This window comes from Loxodonta africana, chromosome 3 (assembly GCF_030014295.1).
Source record: "Loxodonta africana isolate mLoxAfr1 chromosome 3, mLoxAfr1.hap2, whole genome shotgun sequence".
Taxonomy (NCBI): Eukaryota; Metazoa; Chordata; class Mammalia; order Proboscidea; family Elephantidae; genus Loxodonta; species Loxodonta africana.
This window is the reverse complement of record NC_087344.1, coordinates 33,762,128-33,779,561: the sequence shown is the minus strand read 5'-3', so window position 1 is coordinate 33,779,561 and position 17,434 is coordinate 33,762,128. Positions and strand designations below refer to the sequence as shown.

Below are 17,434 nucleotides of genomic sequence, written 5' to 3'. Positions count from 1 at the left end.
CACTATTTGCAATCACCAAAAAGTGAAAACAATCCAAGTGCCCACCAACAGATGGAGTATTACTCAGTCACAAAGAGAAATGAAGTCAATACATGCTACAATACAGATGAACCTTGAAAACATTACGCTGAGTGAGAGAAGTCAGTCACAAAAGGACACATGTTGTGTGATCACACTTACATGGACTATCTAGAAGAGGCAAATGCGTAGAGACCAAACTTTACTAGTTGACACTTAGTGGGAAGGAAGGGGAAAGGGAGAGCTTTGCTTAGGGGACGGTGAGTTTACGTTAATGGTACTGGAATGATTTGGAAAAAGACAGCGAGAGTGATTGCGTAACTTGAAGAATGTAATCCATGCCACTAAACTGTACAGCTTGGAATGACTGAGATGGTCGAGGTTTTATTATAACGCATTTTCACCACAATAAAAAGAAAACCGTTTCTGGAGCCCCTATCATCCCAGAGCCAAAGGCCAATCCCTCACCCCAGTCCATGGGACATCACCCAAAACTTGGCCAGGGCAGCCTGCCTGGCACCCAACCAACCCAAGGTATTCCCTGTGGGAAGCCTCACACTTGCCATCAAAAGGGACTCATCAAGGAGACAGAGACAGATGACTACTGCTTGTTTAATGATGGGGACTGGGAGTTTTGATTGAAACTTTTGTTACACAGTGAAAGGTTTTTGTTTGTTTCCATTCAGGAGGGAAGAGGAGCGTCCCTTGACTCTTGGGCAAGGGTTGTCAAGTGGGTGGTATACTTTTCGGACAATGAATGTGAAACATTTGAAAATCTGAACCAGCACATTCAACTCCACGTTAAGCTTTTGAGGAACTGACCTTCAGAGTAAATTAAAGAGCACCAGAACAGACAACAGGCTGATGTTCCTCGGGGCCAGGATCAGCTGTTGGTGGCTGGTTTTCGGAGTGCTTCCCAAGGACAGGGTATCTAGGGTGTCCAGGTGACAGACTAAAGGAATGGATGGTCTGGTGCAAACCGCCCCCCCTCCACAGGTGGCCCAGGCCAGGACTCAGTCCTTCACTGGGCAACATCAGTGCCTCTAACATTCCCCCCAGGCACTCCTGAAGGGGGGGGACACCCCGCTGCCCCAAGCCCATCCTGCCCTAGCCCATGAGGGTCTGCTGTCTGTTCCCTCAATACCATGTGCGGTTACTGCAGACTTGGGGTGTCTCCCCAAAGTTTTTCACAAAATTGAAGCTCCTTTGAGACCCCATGCTACTTTCTGGCTTCAGGGGCCCCTCGGCACCTGGGACAGGTCCCAGGTGGAGGGCCACACTTCCACTACCCGGGGTGGGAGCCTGACTGTGAGGGGGGACACCAGCCCTTTAAAGGACACTGGATGGAACAGGTGAGTGTATGCCAAATGCCTGCTTTGTGCCTGCTGAATGTCTGCTGAGCACCTTCTGAGCATCCACTGAGCAACTGCTGAGAGCCTGCTGAGTGCCTGCTGAGCACCTGCTGTGTACCTACTGAGTGCCTGCTGAGCACCCACTGCGTGCCTGCTAAATGTCCTCCATGTGCTCGACTCCAGAATCACAACTATTGCAAGACGCACTGAGTACTGCCTACACGCCTGGCCCCATTCCGGACACACCACACACGTTAACTCATCTGAATCTTACCACAATCCAATGAGGGGGAACCACTGTGCCCTCCACTGAACAGGGAACAGAGCTAAAGGGGACATCCTGGGTCCAATATCCCCCATGGAAATCCAGGGAGCAGACTGAGCCTGGCACCAATGGACAGTGCCACCCTCTCTGAGGGTCAGAGTACTGCAGAACGCCCCGAACTCTCTCCCTCCGCAGCCAACTCAGAACCCTAAGGACATGGCTTGGCTGCGCTTCGTTTCCATTTGGCAAATAATAAATATTGACTTTCTCCGTATGCTGGGCCAAGAGGCATGTGGTGGCTTCCTTGTTTGCACACCTGGACCCCGCCACCCCTCCCTGGTTGTCAAGCCCAGTCAAGGCAGGCACCACCCTCTGTCCTGGGTCTGGGTTGGACATGATGATGGAAGAAGGGGCCAAAGTCAAAGATACCCCAACCAGAAATGGAGGGTTTTCCACCCCATGAGCTCCAAGGGGAGGCAGGACCCGCCTGCTCTCACGCCTTTGCTTTGGTTCTTATAGCACAGCCTAGTAGACTCCCACCCTACCCACTTGCCCATCTCCCATTAAACCCTGTCACTAACCCATTGCCATCAAGCCAGTTCCAACTCATGGAGATGCCGTGTGTGCAGAGTAGAACTGCTCTATAGGGTTTCCAAAGCTGTGACCTTTCAGAAGCAGATTGCCAGGCCTTTCTTCCACAGTACCCCAGGGTGGGTTCAAACTGCCAACCTTTCAGTTAGCAGCTGAGTGCTTAACCATTAACACCATCCAGAATGTTAGGGTTTGAATTGTGTCCCCCTAAAATATATGTTGAAATAGTAACCACCATACCTGTGGATGCGATTCCCATTTAGGAACAGGGTTCTCTTTGTTATGTTAATGAGGCCTCATCAGTATAGTGCACGTCTTAAGCCAATCACTTCTGAGATATAAAAAGAGTAGAGTAGGCACAGAGAGAAAGCAGCACAGATGGGGGAAGAGAGATGCCACCTGCAGATCGCCAAGGAACCCAGGAAGAGAAGCTCACAGAGACAAGGACCTTCCCCCAGAGCAGACAGAGAGCATTCCGCTGGAGCCGGTGCCCTGAATTTGGACTTCCAGCCTCCTGAACTGTGAGAAAATAAATTCCTGTTCTTTAAAGCCACCCAGTTGTGGTATTTCTGTTTTAGCAGCACTGAGAAACTAAGACACAGGGCCCCGACGACCCTGTCACTTTGTTGTTGTTACGTGCCATCGAGTCAATTCTGACTCACAGCAACTCTACAGAAGAGTAGAACTGTCCCATAGGGTTTCCTAGACTGTAACCTTTACAGGAGCAGATCACCAGGTGTTTTCTCCGGCAGAGTCGCTGGGTTTGAACCGCGGACCATTTTGTAAACAGCCAAGTGCTTAACCACTGTACCACCAGGGCTTCTTACCCTGTCACTGTTACCTTCTAAATACCCCAAATCAGCCCTCCCTCTCTGCCACCACAGCCACCTCCGTCACTAAGGCTGCTGCACCCTCCTCCCTATGCAAGAGGCATGGAGACACAGAGGGGCAGCTGTGCCCAGGCACGTAAACTGAACAGCTTACATGCTTGAGGACAAACAGGAAGAACGTCTCTGTCTGCGGAAAACTAGGGCCGACCTCCATGTTCCTCAGTGGGAGACAGCTGAATGTGAATTGTGGCTCAGCAGACAACGGAGGCCTTTACAGATGGTTCCCGTGTCATACCATGGTGGCTTGCCTGTTGCTGTGATGCCGGAAGCTACACCACTGGTATTTCAAATACCAGCAGGGTCACCCACGGTGGACAGGTTTCAGTGAAGCTTCTAGACTAGGACAGACTAGGAAGAAAGGCCTGAAAATCAGCCAATGAAAACTCTGTGTATCATAACAATATTGTCCAATATAGTGCTGGAAGATGAGCTCCCTAGATTAGAAGGCCCTCAGAGTATACAGTGGCCGCAACAATGGATTTGAGCATAACAATGGTCATGAAGATGGCTCACGACCAGGCAGCATTCTGTCCTGCTGTGCGTGGGGCAGCCATGAGTCGGAGACAACTCAACAGCTAACAACAACAGCTTGTTTAGGAAAAACATGGACCTCAGAGTCAGATACAGGTTTGAATCCCAGCTCCTCCATACACTACATTACACTACAAGCCACTCGACCTCTCGTGCCTCAATTTCTCAGATGTGCAATGCAGGGAGCCACAGGCCCTTTCTCATTGGTTGTAACAATGATCCAATGAGCACAGATGTGGGCTCTTGCAAGGCTGGCCTCCGCCACTCCCTGCATAGAGCATATCGCCTCCTTCTGGAAACTTCCATGGTCCCCTATTGCCCGCATCCTGGGCCTGGTCCGGACCCCTCTGTCACCTCCCCCACCTCCTCCCAGCCACTCTCCCCACACAGTCGATGTTCCATGAGCCATCTCCTCCACACACAGGGCTCCTGCTGCCCCAACACATTGTGTCCCCTAAAATGCATGTTGAAATCCTAACCCCTATACCTGTAGATGGAGGAGCCCAGGTGGTGCAGTGGTTAAGTGCTTGGCTGCTGACTGAAAGGTTGGTGGATCAAACCCACCTGCCGCTCCATGAGAGAAAGATGTGCTAGTTGGCTTCTGTAAAGATTAGAGCCTTGAAAATTTTATGGAGGCGCAGTTCTACTCTGTCCTATAAGGTCGCTAAAAGTCAGAATCAGCTGCACGGCAACTGGTTTGGTTTTTTTAATCCTGTGGATGGGATCCCATTTGGGTTTTCTTTGTCATGTTAACTCAGGATGGATTCTAAACCTAATCACTTCTGAGATATAAAAAGAGCAAATTAGGCACAGAGAGAAAAAAGCACAAATAGGGGAAAGATAGAAGCCACCTAGAACTCACCAAGGAAGGCTGAGAAAAATGTAGAGAAGCTGAGACAAGGATTTTTCCCCTACAGCAGACAGAGAGCCTTCCCCTTGAGACGGCGCCCTGAATTCGGACTTCTAGCTTCCTGATCTGTAAGAAAATGTTTGCTTTTTAAAGTCACCCACTGTGGTATTTCTGTTATAGCAGCACTAGGAGACTAAGACACCCCCCTTGACCAACTAGCAAATGCCCAAGGCCGTGTGGGACAGGGGAATTGAACAGACTTCCTTTCTAGGTCATACACTGGCCCCATGCCAGCTCTCCCACCTATGAGGCTCTGTGACACCTGCTCTGTCGGCCTCAGCCTTCCCCCCTGCAAACTCGACACGATGTCATCGGTTACCCAACATTGTTGTCAGATGCCCCCAGGTTGGAGGGTTCTGTCTCATGCAGCCGGGGGCCTCCTCCCACCCTGTCTGCACCTCATAGTCCCAGCAGCGGGGGGATCAAGCCTGGCTCCCCACTGCGACACTGTTGACGTTTGGCTCCAGATTGTTCTCTGGAGTGGGGCAGTCCCACGCACTGTACGGTGTTGGGCAGCGCGTCCCTGGACTTCACCCACCAGATGTCAGTAGAACTCCCTGGATGTGACACTCAAAAATTTCTCCAGACATGGCCAATGTTCCCTGGAGGCATAACTGCCCAGGTGAGAACCCCTGGGTTAGAGGCTTCCACTGACCCTCAAGAGACTCTGTGTCCCACAACCATCTGACCTACTGAAGTCCTATGACGCTGCACACACTTAAATACACACAGAGTGGGGAGGGAGAGAGGACGGAAATCACAGAAATTGCAAGGTCACCCAGGTTTGTACGATCTAACCTATCGGGAATTTTTTTCTGGGGTATGCCTGAGTAGCACAAACGATTAAGTGCACAGCTACAGCCAAAAGGTTGGAGGTTCAAGTCCACCCAGAGCATCCTCAGAAGAAAGGCCTGCTGATCTAGTTCCGAAAAATCAGCCACTGAAAACCCGATGGAGCGCAATCATGCTCTGACACACACGGGGTCACCGTGAGTACAGTCAGCTCGACAGCAACTGTTCTTTTATAGTCTGAGCAGGAGCTGAACTCAATTCCCCCCCCAAATAATTAATGAGGGGTCCCCACCTTGACTGCTGATGTTTGGGGCCATCCTGTGCACTGTAGGGTAGGGTGTTGCATAGCATCCCTGGCCTCCACCTACTCAATGCCAGTAGCACCCCCCAGTTATGACAACCACATATATCCCCAGATGTGGTCAATATACCCTGTAGGTCGGCCGTGGCCCTGGGGGGACACTGTTCTACATGGAGGGGCCTGGAAATCTCCAAGGCTCCCTCCCTGGTGCTGGGCAAGCCATGCTATAGCACTCAGCCAGCTCTCCCAGATCCAACTGTTCCCCTGGCATTACACAGAGGGTCCTGTTTCAGAAGACACCTTCATGCCGGTGACTCTGAGTCCCGACACTTGAGCCAAACCACCTCGTCTCACCGAGCAGCGCTCCCCAAGCAGCCAGAATCTGACGCCTGAGAACTACAGCCATTGGAAACCGGGAAGCCCCGGCAGGGAGACGGATCAACATCTTGAGAGCTTCCGAGGTGTGCCATGCTCTGGCCCAGAGTAACCTGATTAGCTCCATCCAGCCCCTGTGGAGGGGCCGGAAGGCCCACAGCACAGACAGGAGCCAGTGAACAGGGTGGGGACATGACTGGCCTGGGGCAGAGTCATGCGGCGCCACGTCCCTGGCCAACCTTGGAGACAGCGATGGCAGAACACCTTCTGGGCTCTGCAGACTAATGTGGACCCCTGTGCCATCAAGCAGGGGCTAGCCCCTGCCCACGCACCATCCAGACCCCCCTCGGTGCCCAGGTCACCCACTAAGACCCCCACTCAGAATTCTGGTCCCCACTCCAGACCTACAAAAGCAGAGGCTTGGGAGAGCCCAACAGTCTGCATTCCTTGTCTCCCCAGGCGGCTCAGAGGCCTTGGAAGTGGGAGAGCTGATGACCACCATCCACCATGCCCCTGGCATTCCCTATTTGCTGCTCCAGGTCAAAGGGTCTCAAACTGAGGAAGAGACCCATTAGCCTGGGACAGGCAAGCTTTTTCAATAAACAGCCAAATGGTAAATATTTCCACCTTGCAGGCCAGATGGTCTCTGTCACAATGACCCACCTCTGCTGTTGTCACACAAAAGCAGCCAAAGAACACATGTCAACAAGTGGGTGTGGCTGCATGCCGATAAAACATTACTGACAAAACCTGTACACCCATGTTCCCCGTAGCGCTGTTCACAGTAGCCCAGAGGTGGAGACAGCCCAGGTATCCATCAATAGGTAAATGGATAAACAGATTGTGGTCCATCCACACAGTGGAATCTTACTCAGCCATAAAGACAAATGAAGTTCTAAGGTCCCTGGGTGGAACCAACGGTTTGTGGCTGGCTGGTGACCTAAAGGTTGGTGGTTCGAAACCACCCACAAGCGCCGCAGAAGAAACAGGCCTGGCAATCTGTAATCATAAAGATTACAGCCAAAAAAACTCCACAGAGCAGTCCCACTCTGTAACACCTGCCATCTCCTAAATCAAAATCAACAAGAGAAATGAAATTCCGACACGTTAGGACATGGGCGAACCTGAAATACATGCTGAGCGGAGGAAGTCAGTTACAAATGAACAAATATCGTATGATCCCACTTATATGAAATAGGCAAATGTATAGAGACCAGAGCTTATTAGTGGTTACCAGAGATGGGAGGGTGGAGAGCTGGGAGTCACCGCTTATGGTGCACTTAAAAAAAAAAAAAATGGCGGCGGAATCACTGGAAACGGGCAGTGGTGATGGCGACACAACACGATGAACACAACCGATGTCACTGAACTGTACATGTAAAAACTGCTGAAAAGGCACATGTGCTGTTGTCTGTATTTTTACCACAATAAAACAAAAAAGTCAGTTGTCACAAAACAAGAACAAAACTTTATTGACAGAAACAGGTGGCATTTGCAGACCCACAGTGGTGGAGAAGAAATCAGTGCGGCGGGTCCCAACCAGCTTTTCTGAATGAAACAGACCAGACCTCATCCGCGTGTCCACACGCAGTGAGGGGGACACCCTGGAGAAATCACTGTTTTGTGCAGGTTGGCGGGTAGGTGCTGGGGTGCTGTGAAAAACACATTTCTAATAGAGCCCTGGGTGGTGCACATGGTTAAGCACTTAACTACTAACTGAAAGGTTGGCAATTCAAACCCACCCAGCGGCAATACGGAAGAATGGCCAGGCCATCTGCTTCCTTAATGTTTACAGACAAGAAACCCTATGGAACAGTTCTACTCTGTAACACATGGGGTTACTCAACGGCAACAGGTTTGCTTTTTGGTTTCCAATAGGCGTGGAGTGATATAGTCAATGTGAGATTGCACTGGTGCCAAACAGGTCATGCTTCTGGCCTCAGTTTCCCACTTTGCAAAATGGAAACAATGACCCCCTCCTTGGCAGGGGTGGGGGCAGGTATGAGCATCAAGGATCTGGCGCTGGGTGGAAGCTACATGGTGCCGAGCACAGAGTATAGATTCCACAAACGCAGAAGGCAAGCTGGTCACCCTTCTCTCTGAACAGCCCCTGGTGGCACCCCACCCCTCTTAGAATAAAATCCAAGTTCTTCGCACACACCTCACCTCGCCCCCCCCATGCCCCACCACCCTCTAGCCAAACTCACTCTTTCCATTCCCTGAAGCCACAGCCACGCTCCCTCCCACCCTGTCCTGTGTCTCATTCACCCTTACCCGGCCCCTCATTCCCAGCAGAAGTGAAGACCCGAATTTCTGACAGGTGAATGAAGTGTCCACTCTAGGGCATGTCTGGCGTGAGATGTCCAGGGAAGGACAGATGTCAGGGAGTCCCTGCCCCTCCCCCCACAGGTGGTCTCCAACGGGGAATCAGAACTCCGAAGGGTCTGTCGCAGGCTGGAGTGTGTGAGTCCGGTGGCTGCTGAAACAAATGACCACAAACAGGGCAGTGTAAAACAAGGGAAATTTATTTCCTCACACTGTAGAGTCCCTAGTGGTGCCAATGGTGAACACACTTGGCTGCTAACCAAGAGTTTGGAGGTTCGAGTCTACCCAGAGGCATCTTTGAACAAAGGTCTGGTGACCTACTTCTGAAAAATCAGCCACTGAAAACCCTGCAGAACACACTTCTACTCTGACATGTGGGGTCGCCATGAGCTGGAGTCGACTTAATGGCAACTGGTTGGTTCTGAGGCCAAAAGTCTGAAATCGAAGTGTAGTCAGGCCCACGCTTCCTCCAGAGGCTCTAGGGGAGGACCCTTCCTTGTCTTTCCCAGCTTCTAATGGCTCCAGGTGGTCCTGGGCTTGTGGCTGCGTCACGCCAATCTCTGCCTCTGCCTTCACGTGGCCACCTCCTTTTCTGTTTTTCCTTCCCTTCCTCTTATACGCACTGCCATTGGATTTAAACCCATCCAATATCCAGAACATGCCTTAGAATCAAGGACGGCAAGACTTTGTTTCACTTACTTTGCACAAGTTATCAGGGGGAACCAATCCCTGGAGAAGGACATCATGCTTGGTAAAATAGAGGGTCAGCGAAAAAGAGGACAACACTCGACAAGTTGGACTGACACAGTGGCTGCAACAATGGGCTCAAACATACCTACTATTGTGAGGATGACCAAGGACCGGGCAACATTTTGCTCTGTTATACATGGGGTCACCAGGAGCTAGAGGTGACTCCACGGCACCTAACATCAACAACATATCTCGGGAGGTGCAAACGGTTTGTGCTCAAATACTAACCTAAAGGTTGGCGGTTTCAACCTATCCAGCGGGCCTGGGAAAGAAAGGCCTGACAATCTGCTTCCATAAAGATTAAAGCCAAGAAAACCCTACTGAGCTCAGTTCTACTCTGGAACACATGGGGTCACCGTGAGTCAGAACCGACTCGACAGTGGTGGGTTTGGTTTCTTTGGTTTTATATCCATAATGATCTTATCTCCAGATCCTTAACTAATCACGTCTGCAATGACCCTACTTCCAAACAACGTCCCATTCACAGAGGGCTGGACATGGGCATGTCTTTTTGGAGGACACCATTCAGCCTACTGCGGGTACACAGGACGCACCTGGGGTGCACTCAGACTGTTGGGGTTTATGGGAGGCACAGGCTGCAAAGATGATCAGCCTGTCCTTTGGGCAGCGGCTCAGAAGCAGTGGAATTTAAGGCTGTAGCCACAACAGTAGGCATTGCGGGAGCAGGGCTTGTAGGGGGAAGTGTTCCCCGTCGTCAGCTAACCCGTGTGCTGCTGACCCACGCCTACACCCAGGGACCCTTCTTCTCCAGCCTGAGTGAGACCAGTGCCCAAAGAGCCCAGAGGACACATGCCCTCCCAACCTGGCGAGTTGCAGGCCTGCAGTTACACAGCACAACCTCTGCCCAGCGCCGCACATGACGGGCTCCAAGGCCACGGTCAGACACATGGCTCCTGTACACGCCCTACCCTTCCCATCCACCACGCATCTGATCCACACGCACATCCATCACCATGCACATTTATCGACACGTAAGTCCATCCCCCCTACATCCCATCCACATACACATCTACCCCCCCATTGATCCCCATGCACATCTGTCCGCCCCAAATCCTGTCCACACGCACATCCATCCTCCTGCACGTCTGTCCTTCCCGTGCATCCGTCCCCCCGCATTCATCTTTTCCGTGTCCATCCCCCCTTCCCATCCACACACGTCCCTCCCCTTGTATCCATCCATACGCGTGCCCGTCCCCCCACATCCACCCCGTGTTCGTCCACAAGCACGTGTTCCCTCCACATCTGCCCCCCAAGTTCGCCCACACACATCCATCCCCCCACATCCGTCCCCTGCATCTATCCACATGCATGTTCATCCCCCATGTCTCATCCACACGCGTAGCTGTCCTCCCCTTGTGTCCAACCGTTCCCACACATCTATCCCTCCTGCACATCTGTCCCCCACCTCACATCTTGCCCACCCTCATGTCCATCCCCCTGCACATCTCTCCACTCCCGTGCCCCATCCCCCGATATGGCCATCTGGGCAGCCCTGTAGCCAACACATCACCAGAACCTACCATTTCTGGGGTTCATCCCCTCAGCCTCTTCCCTAGCTTGAGCCATCACCTTCCCCACCTAGACTCCTGTGGCCACCTCTCAGCATCTCCCTATGTCCCCTCTTGCCCCCACGTGCATCCCACTCACAGCCACAGCCATCTCTTTAGAACAGGAAGTGTCCTCAAATGATTACACATGCAGTCACCACCTGACCCAGCAATTCCACTCCTGGGAATATGCCCAGGAGAAATGTAGATGTGAGTCCACATAGAAACCTGTGCACCAATGTTCATTGCAGCACTATTCCAACAGCCCAAAAGGTGGATACAACCCAAGTGTCCATCAAGAGATGATGGCTAAACACAATGTGGTCCATCCATACAATGGAGTATTACTCTGCCATAAAAAGAAATAAAGTTCCGATACATGCTATAACCTGGATAGACCTTGAAAACATTATGCTCAGTGAGAGAAGCCAGACACAAAAGGACACATTGCATAACTCCATTTATATTAAATGTCACAAACCGATTCCCAAAGAGTCGATTCCAACTCATAGCGACCCTATATAAGATAGTAGAAGAACTGTTCCATGGCGTTTCCAAGGGGCAGCTGGTGGATTCAAACTGCCAACCCTTTGGTTAGCAGTCAAGCTCTTAACCACTGCACCACCAGGGCTCCATGAAATGTTCACAACAGGCAAATCCAAAGACAGGAAGTAGATTAGTGGTTGCCTAGTGCTTGGGGGAGGAAGGAATGTGGAATGATGGCTAATGGGTAGGGGGTCTCCTTTTAGGGTGATGAGAGTGTTCTGGAACTAGGCAGGGATGGCTGCACAACATGGTGAATGTACTAAATGCCACTGAACTGCACACTTTAAATGGTGTAGTATGTGAATTGTATCTCAATAAAACTGCTTTAAAAAAGACAAACCAGATCAGCTTCTCATAGGCGGAAAAACCCCCCAGGCTCCTCACTACGTAGGATCTGTGCCCTTCCAGGCCCCTGGTCCTGTTCTAATCCCCACCAAACCCTTCTTCCCTGAAGCCTCTGCACCCACCGTCCCCCACCTGGAACCTCATTCCCACGGGCACTCGGCAAATGGGGGCTCCATCTCACTGTTGGGGTGCCAGCCCCCCACCCTCAGTGCCCCCAACACACACCTCTCCTTTACTCTCTCCAAGCCATCCCTTTACCATTATTCCTTACCAGGTCCCCTAAAACTGTGTCAGCTCCCCAAGAGTACGGCCCCACAGGCCTTGTCCACTAAGGGGTCCCCAGCATCCCACAAACAAAAATGCCCTTCTGTGAAAAGAACAAGCCTCTCACCTTTACAATAAACTATCCTCAAGCCGGCCCCAACTCATGGTGACCCCATGCACAACAGTATGAAATGCTGCCCAGTCCTGTACCATCCCCGTGATTGGTTGGATTGTTGGGATCCACAGGGTTTTCACTGGCTGATTTCAGAAGTCCATCACCAGGCCTTTCCTCCTAGTCCATCTGAGTGTGGAAGCTCTGCTGAAACCTGTTCAGCATCGCAACACACAAGCCTCCACAGACAGATGGGTAGTGGTTGTGCATGAGGTACAATGGTCAGGAATCGAACCCGGGTCTCCCACATGGAAGGCAAGGAATTCTACCGATGAACCACCAAAGCTCCTAGCCAGCTCTACAGGTCAGGATTCTGAAGCTCAGAGGCTGAGAAACCAGCCCAAAGTCACACGGCAGAGCACCCAATCCACCCTACTGCACACTGCCCAGGGTCTGAGGGCAGAAGGGGAAAGCCTGCGCCTCTCGGCCCTGTGCCCGATAAGCAGTCTCTCCCAGTGGAGGAGATGGGGGTGTGGGTTGGCTAAAATCTAAAGACCATCCCGTTGCTGCCACCACCGGAGAATTGATCCCCACAGAAGCAAGGGCGGTCTCCCTGCACAGGAGTGGACATGCCGCCCTTCGGAATCCACAGCAGAGGAGCAGGTACTGATAGCCACCCCTCACCTATCCAGAGGTGTTGGCAAACTCCTGGGATCTACTGTGGGGAGGGGGCATGCCCCTGGCCCTGGGGCAGCACGCTGGCTGGGAACTACTGGTAGACCTGCCCCAGTGCCATAGGCCTCATCACTCTGCCCAAGGCCATGAGCCCGTAGGCTGTGGCTGCACTTTCACTGCCTGCCCACATCCAGGGCTCTTACCCCAAGTCTGCCTCCCGCCACCCTCTAACTCAGGGCTCCCCACTGCAGCAGTGGGGACAGTTGGGGCCTGATCATTCTCAGGCATCGGGCTATCCTGAATATTGCGGGGTGTTGAGCAGCATCCCTGGTCCACACCCACTCAACACCAATAGTACTCCCCCATTTGTGACAACCACAATGTCCCCAGACATCACTAAGCATCCCTGGACACAGAATCAACCCCGGATGAGAACAATGCTCTGAGTGTCTCCAAAATCCAATGGAAGCTCGCCTCTACCCAGGGTCCAGTCCCCCCACCCGCCCGTATCCACCTTCCTTCCACACCATGCAAAGGAAGAGAACAGAGGGGAAAGGAGACGGGAAGTGGGTGCCACGGCTAAGAGAACCGCCAGCTGGGTATTTTGAAAATCTTTTCTACTTGCAACAACAATCAAACGGATAAACACAATGTAGTCCATCCATACAATGAAATATTACTCAGCCATAAAAAGGAATGAAGTCCTGACACATGCTACAACACAGAAGAACCTAGAAGACATCATGTTGAACGCAAGAAGCCAGTCACAAAACACCACATACTGTGTGTTTCCATTTATATGAAAAGCCCAGAACAGAAAAATCCAGAGACAAAAAGTGGATTCGTGGTTGCCTGAGGCTGAGAGGAGGGAAAGTGGGGAGTGGCTGCTAATGGGGACGGGATCTCTTGCTGGATGTTAAGGAATTAGGCAGTGGTGATGGCCGCACAAGTCTGAGTACACTAAACACTACTAAGTTGTAGACTTTAAATGGGTGGATTGTATGGTATGTGAAATATACTTCGATAAACCTGTTATTTAAAAAACAATCTTTTCTAAAACAATAATCTATCTTCAATTCCAAGGCAGAAATCTGACCTCATCCCTGACCACAGCCATGTAGTGTGACCTCTTGTCACGCTACAAATATTAGGCACCTACTGCATGCCAGCAGGGCAGATAAGATGAAGCCACCACCCCTGCCTTCGAAGCCCTGTCCTTCAGGGGACATTTATGCTGCACACTTTCACTCATTCATGCATGCACTCATTCACCAACCACCTCCTCCTCTACATCCTGATCACACGCATGAGGCACTTGAGCCAAATCGATGTGCCGTGTCCACCAAGCAGCAGTTGCAGATAGGTGATGAACAAATGCATAAAAATGAAGACATGTATCCCAGTATATAAGGTCACTACCCAGTGAAAAACAGCAACCTATTATAAAACCACAGACAGAAAGTTCCACCAAGGAGCTGGAGCTGCACATAGGGTCGGTCCACCCCGACTGTATCTGCTCGGACCCAGGGAGGTGGTCTCAGCAAGTTCCCCCAACCCCTCCCCCAGGCCTCTTGCGCAGGCCAGGGGTCCCACCGTTCTGCAGGAGTTGTGGCTGAGGTCACTGCCATCCGGGCAAAGCAGTTTACCTCCTTGGCCCACAACTAACAAAGGCGGAAACTGAGGCAAGAGGAGCTTGGGAACCTCACTGTGGTTGTGTGGGCAAAGAGCAGCAGCCCAGGACAATAGCAAGGTGCCCAACCCCAGCCCAGCCCCTGGCAGAACCTGGGATGCCCCTTCAGGCTGTCCCTCCGCCCTGGTCCTACCTGACCCTGTCCCAGTGGGGGAAACATCACCTGGCCCTACCACATGGGATGCATGAAGGGTGGCTATCCCCACTTTAAGCTCCAGGACTGACCACAACCTGCCTTCCCAACCCCCAGGTCACCATGGGGGAGAGCACCTGACCCTTCTCTCAGGTGTCTGAGAGAGATACCTATCCCACCCAGGTCCCCAAGAGAGGCATCTGTCGCTCCTCCAGCACCCAGGAGTACAGGTAACAGTGATGTAAGGGCACCTGTCTCCCTCACATAACAATGATTTGGGGAACTTGTCCCCTCTCCAAAGCAATGGGAGAAAGATGTGGCAGTCTGGTTCTGTGAAGATTTACAGCTTTGGAAACCCTATGGGACATTTCTACTCTGTCATATAAGGTCACTATGAGCCAGAATTGACTCAACGGCAGTGGGTTTCTTCAGTTTGGTCCCCCCAGGTAACAATGATATGGGGACAATGTTCTCCTCAGATAGCAATGACGTGGGAGCACCTGTCCCCACATGTAATGATGTGGGGGTATCTGTCCCTATCCCAAGTAACAATAATTTGGGAGCACCTGTCACCTTCAGGTAGCAGTTACGTGCAGGCACCTGCCTCTCTCAGGTAGCAATGATATACAGGCACCTGTTCCCCCCCTCGAGTAACAATGATTTTGGGGTGCCTGTCCTGCCAAGAGAAACCCTGATGGTGTAGTGGTTGAGTGCTACCGCTGCTAACCAAAAGGTCAGCAGTTCAAATCCACAAGGTGCTCCTTGGAAACTCTATTGGGCAGTTCTACTCTGTCCTAAGGGGGCGCTATGAGTCGGAATCGACTTGATGGCAGCAGGTTTGATTTTTTTTTTCCATCCCACCAAGGTAACAAAGATGTGGGAGAAACGTCCCCCTCAGGTAGCAATGATGTGGGAGCACCTGTCCCCTCCAGGTAGGAATGATGCAGAGACATCTGTCCCCTCCAGCTAACAACAACGTAGAGACCTCTGTTCCCCCAGATAACAGTGATGTAAAGGCCCCATCCCCTCCAGGTAGCAACGATGAAGAGGCACCTGCCCTCTCCAGGAAGCAATGCAGGCTGGGGGCACCTGTCCCCTGCAGGTAACAATGATGCGAGGACACCTGTTCCCTCCAGGTACTAATGATCTAGGTACACCTGTCCCCTCCAGATAGCAATGAGATGTGGGCACCTGAGCACCTGTCCTCTCCAAGTAACAATTATGGAGAGAGCACTATTCCCTCCAAGTAGCAATGATGTGGTGTCTCCTGTCCCCTCCAGGTAGCAACGATATGGGTACACCTGTCCCCTCCAGGTAGTAATGATGCAGGAGCACCTGTCCCCTCCAGGTAGCAACGATGTAGAGGTCCCTGTTCCCTCCAGGTAGAAAGGATGTGGGGCACCTGTCCCTTCCAGGTATCAATGATGCGGGGCCCCTGTCCCGCCCACGACGTCCGGAGGGTGGGGACACCTGTCCCCAGGCCACGCACACCCCGCCTCCGCCCCGCCCCCCGCGCCCCCCGCCCCTAGCCGCCCGGCCAGCGCCCCCGCCCCTAGCCGCCCCCTCCCGGCCAGTGCTGGGCCGCGGCAGCCCCTTACCCGCGCGGCCCGCGTCAGGCTCAGATCCTTCATGACCTCCTCGAAGGCCGCCGTCTCCTCCGCCTGCTTCTGGTTGTGCAGCGCGATCTTCTCGCTGAATTTCCGCGGATTGTTCGAAGTCGCCATCTTCTCGCCGCCACCTCCTCCTCCTCCTCCTCCTCCTCCTCCTCCACTCCTCCTCCTCCTTGCCCCCCACTCGCCCGAGCCACCGCGCAAGCGCTGGCCGGGCCCGCGGGCGGAGGGCAGTGCGCAGACGCGCCGGCGGCCGGGAGCGTGGCGCAGGCGCACGGGAACGGCGCGCGGCGTGGAGGCGAGGACGCATGCGCGCGTCCCGGAGGCTCTCTCAGGCGAAGCAGCGGCGCGGAGGGCTGGCGGGGGGCGGAGGTGGAGGAGCGAATAAGATTTTTGCGCAAGCGCGGTGAGCCACCGCCTGGCTCGCTGGACAGCGGCCACCTGGCCGTTCATTGGACGAGGTCCGGATGGGCTGGGGCGCTGGAGCCCCCAAGAGTGAGACAGCCGGCCGAGACCCTTTGCAAGGGGGAGCCAGGCACCCCCCAAGGGCCGGACTTGGACCCCTAGCTTTGAGACCAGTGCATTCATTCATTCAACGAGTATTTGTTGAGTGTCTACTAGAAACTGGCAAACCAAGGTACAGAAATGAACAAGCAGATGCGGTCCCCGCCCCCATGGGGTGCACAGTTCGTGGAGGTTGGACGCACACAACCCATAAGCAGCACCAAGAACATTTCAGATGGCGATGGTGTAATGTGGAAAATAAAAACCATGATGGGCTGGAGCGAGGTGGAGGGAGGGAGGGAGGGGTGCTCCCTCAGCCACCATGGTCAGGGGAGGGGGCACATTTGAGCTGAGGCCTGACCCTTGCAAGCAGAGTCCAGCCCATAAACCCGAGAGTTGTCTTCCACACCTTTCTTTTCCTATTCCCTGACATTTGACTGGTTCTCTTTATCCCCCCAGATCCTTAAACCCAAAACCCATTGCTGTCCAGTTGATCCCAACTCTTGGCTACCCCATGTGTTACAGAGTAGAACTGCTCCATAGGGTTTTCTTGGCTGTAATCTTTACGAAGCATATCACCAGGCCTTTCTTCCACGGCTTGTAGTGGGTGGGTTCAAATCGCCAACGTTTCAGTTAGTAGTCGACCACAAACTGTTTATGCCACCCAGGGACCTAAAGAATAGAAATTACAGCACTTCAGGCTCTTCTGTGTGAATTTTGCCAGTCCTGTCCTGTTCGGAGACCCCAGCTTTACTTAGGGTGCTAAAGGAAAGTCCAGAAATCCCAGTTAAAAAGGGGAAGTAGGGTCTCCCCATTGTGAGGGTGCTTTGACATCGATCTATCGCCCCAAGCAGGACTGTGATTGCCAATATCAGAAGGTTTATATT

General features: G+C 52.6%; 1 protein-coding gene across 2 annotated transcripts in view; it reads right to left on the bottom strand.

Annotated features, from left to right (window-relative positions):
• CRTC1 (CREB regulated transcription coactivator 1) overlaps nucleotides 1-16,182 on the bottom strand; it is a 66,723-nt gene extending 50,541 nt beyond the window's left edge. For both annotated transcript variants that reach the window (XM_064281006.1, XM_064281007.1), the window contains exon 1: nucleotides 16,032-16,182. In XM_064281006.1, the coding sequence (XP_064137076.1) occupies nucleotides 16,032-16,157 (126 nt within the window). In that variant the 5' untranslated portion in view covers nucleotides 16,158-16,182. The remainder of the gene's footprint in view (nucleotides 1-16,031) is intronic.
• Nucleotides 16,183-17,434: the final 1,252 nt, after the last annotated feature.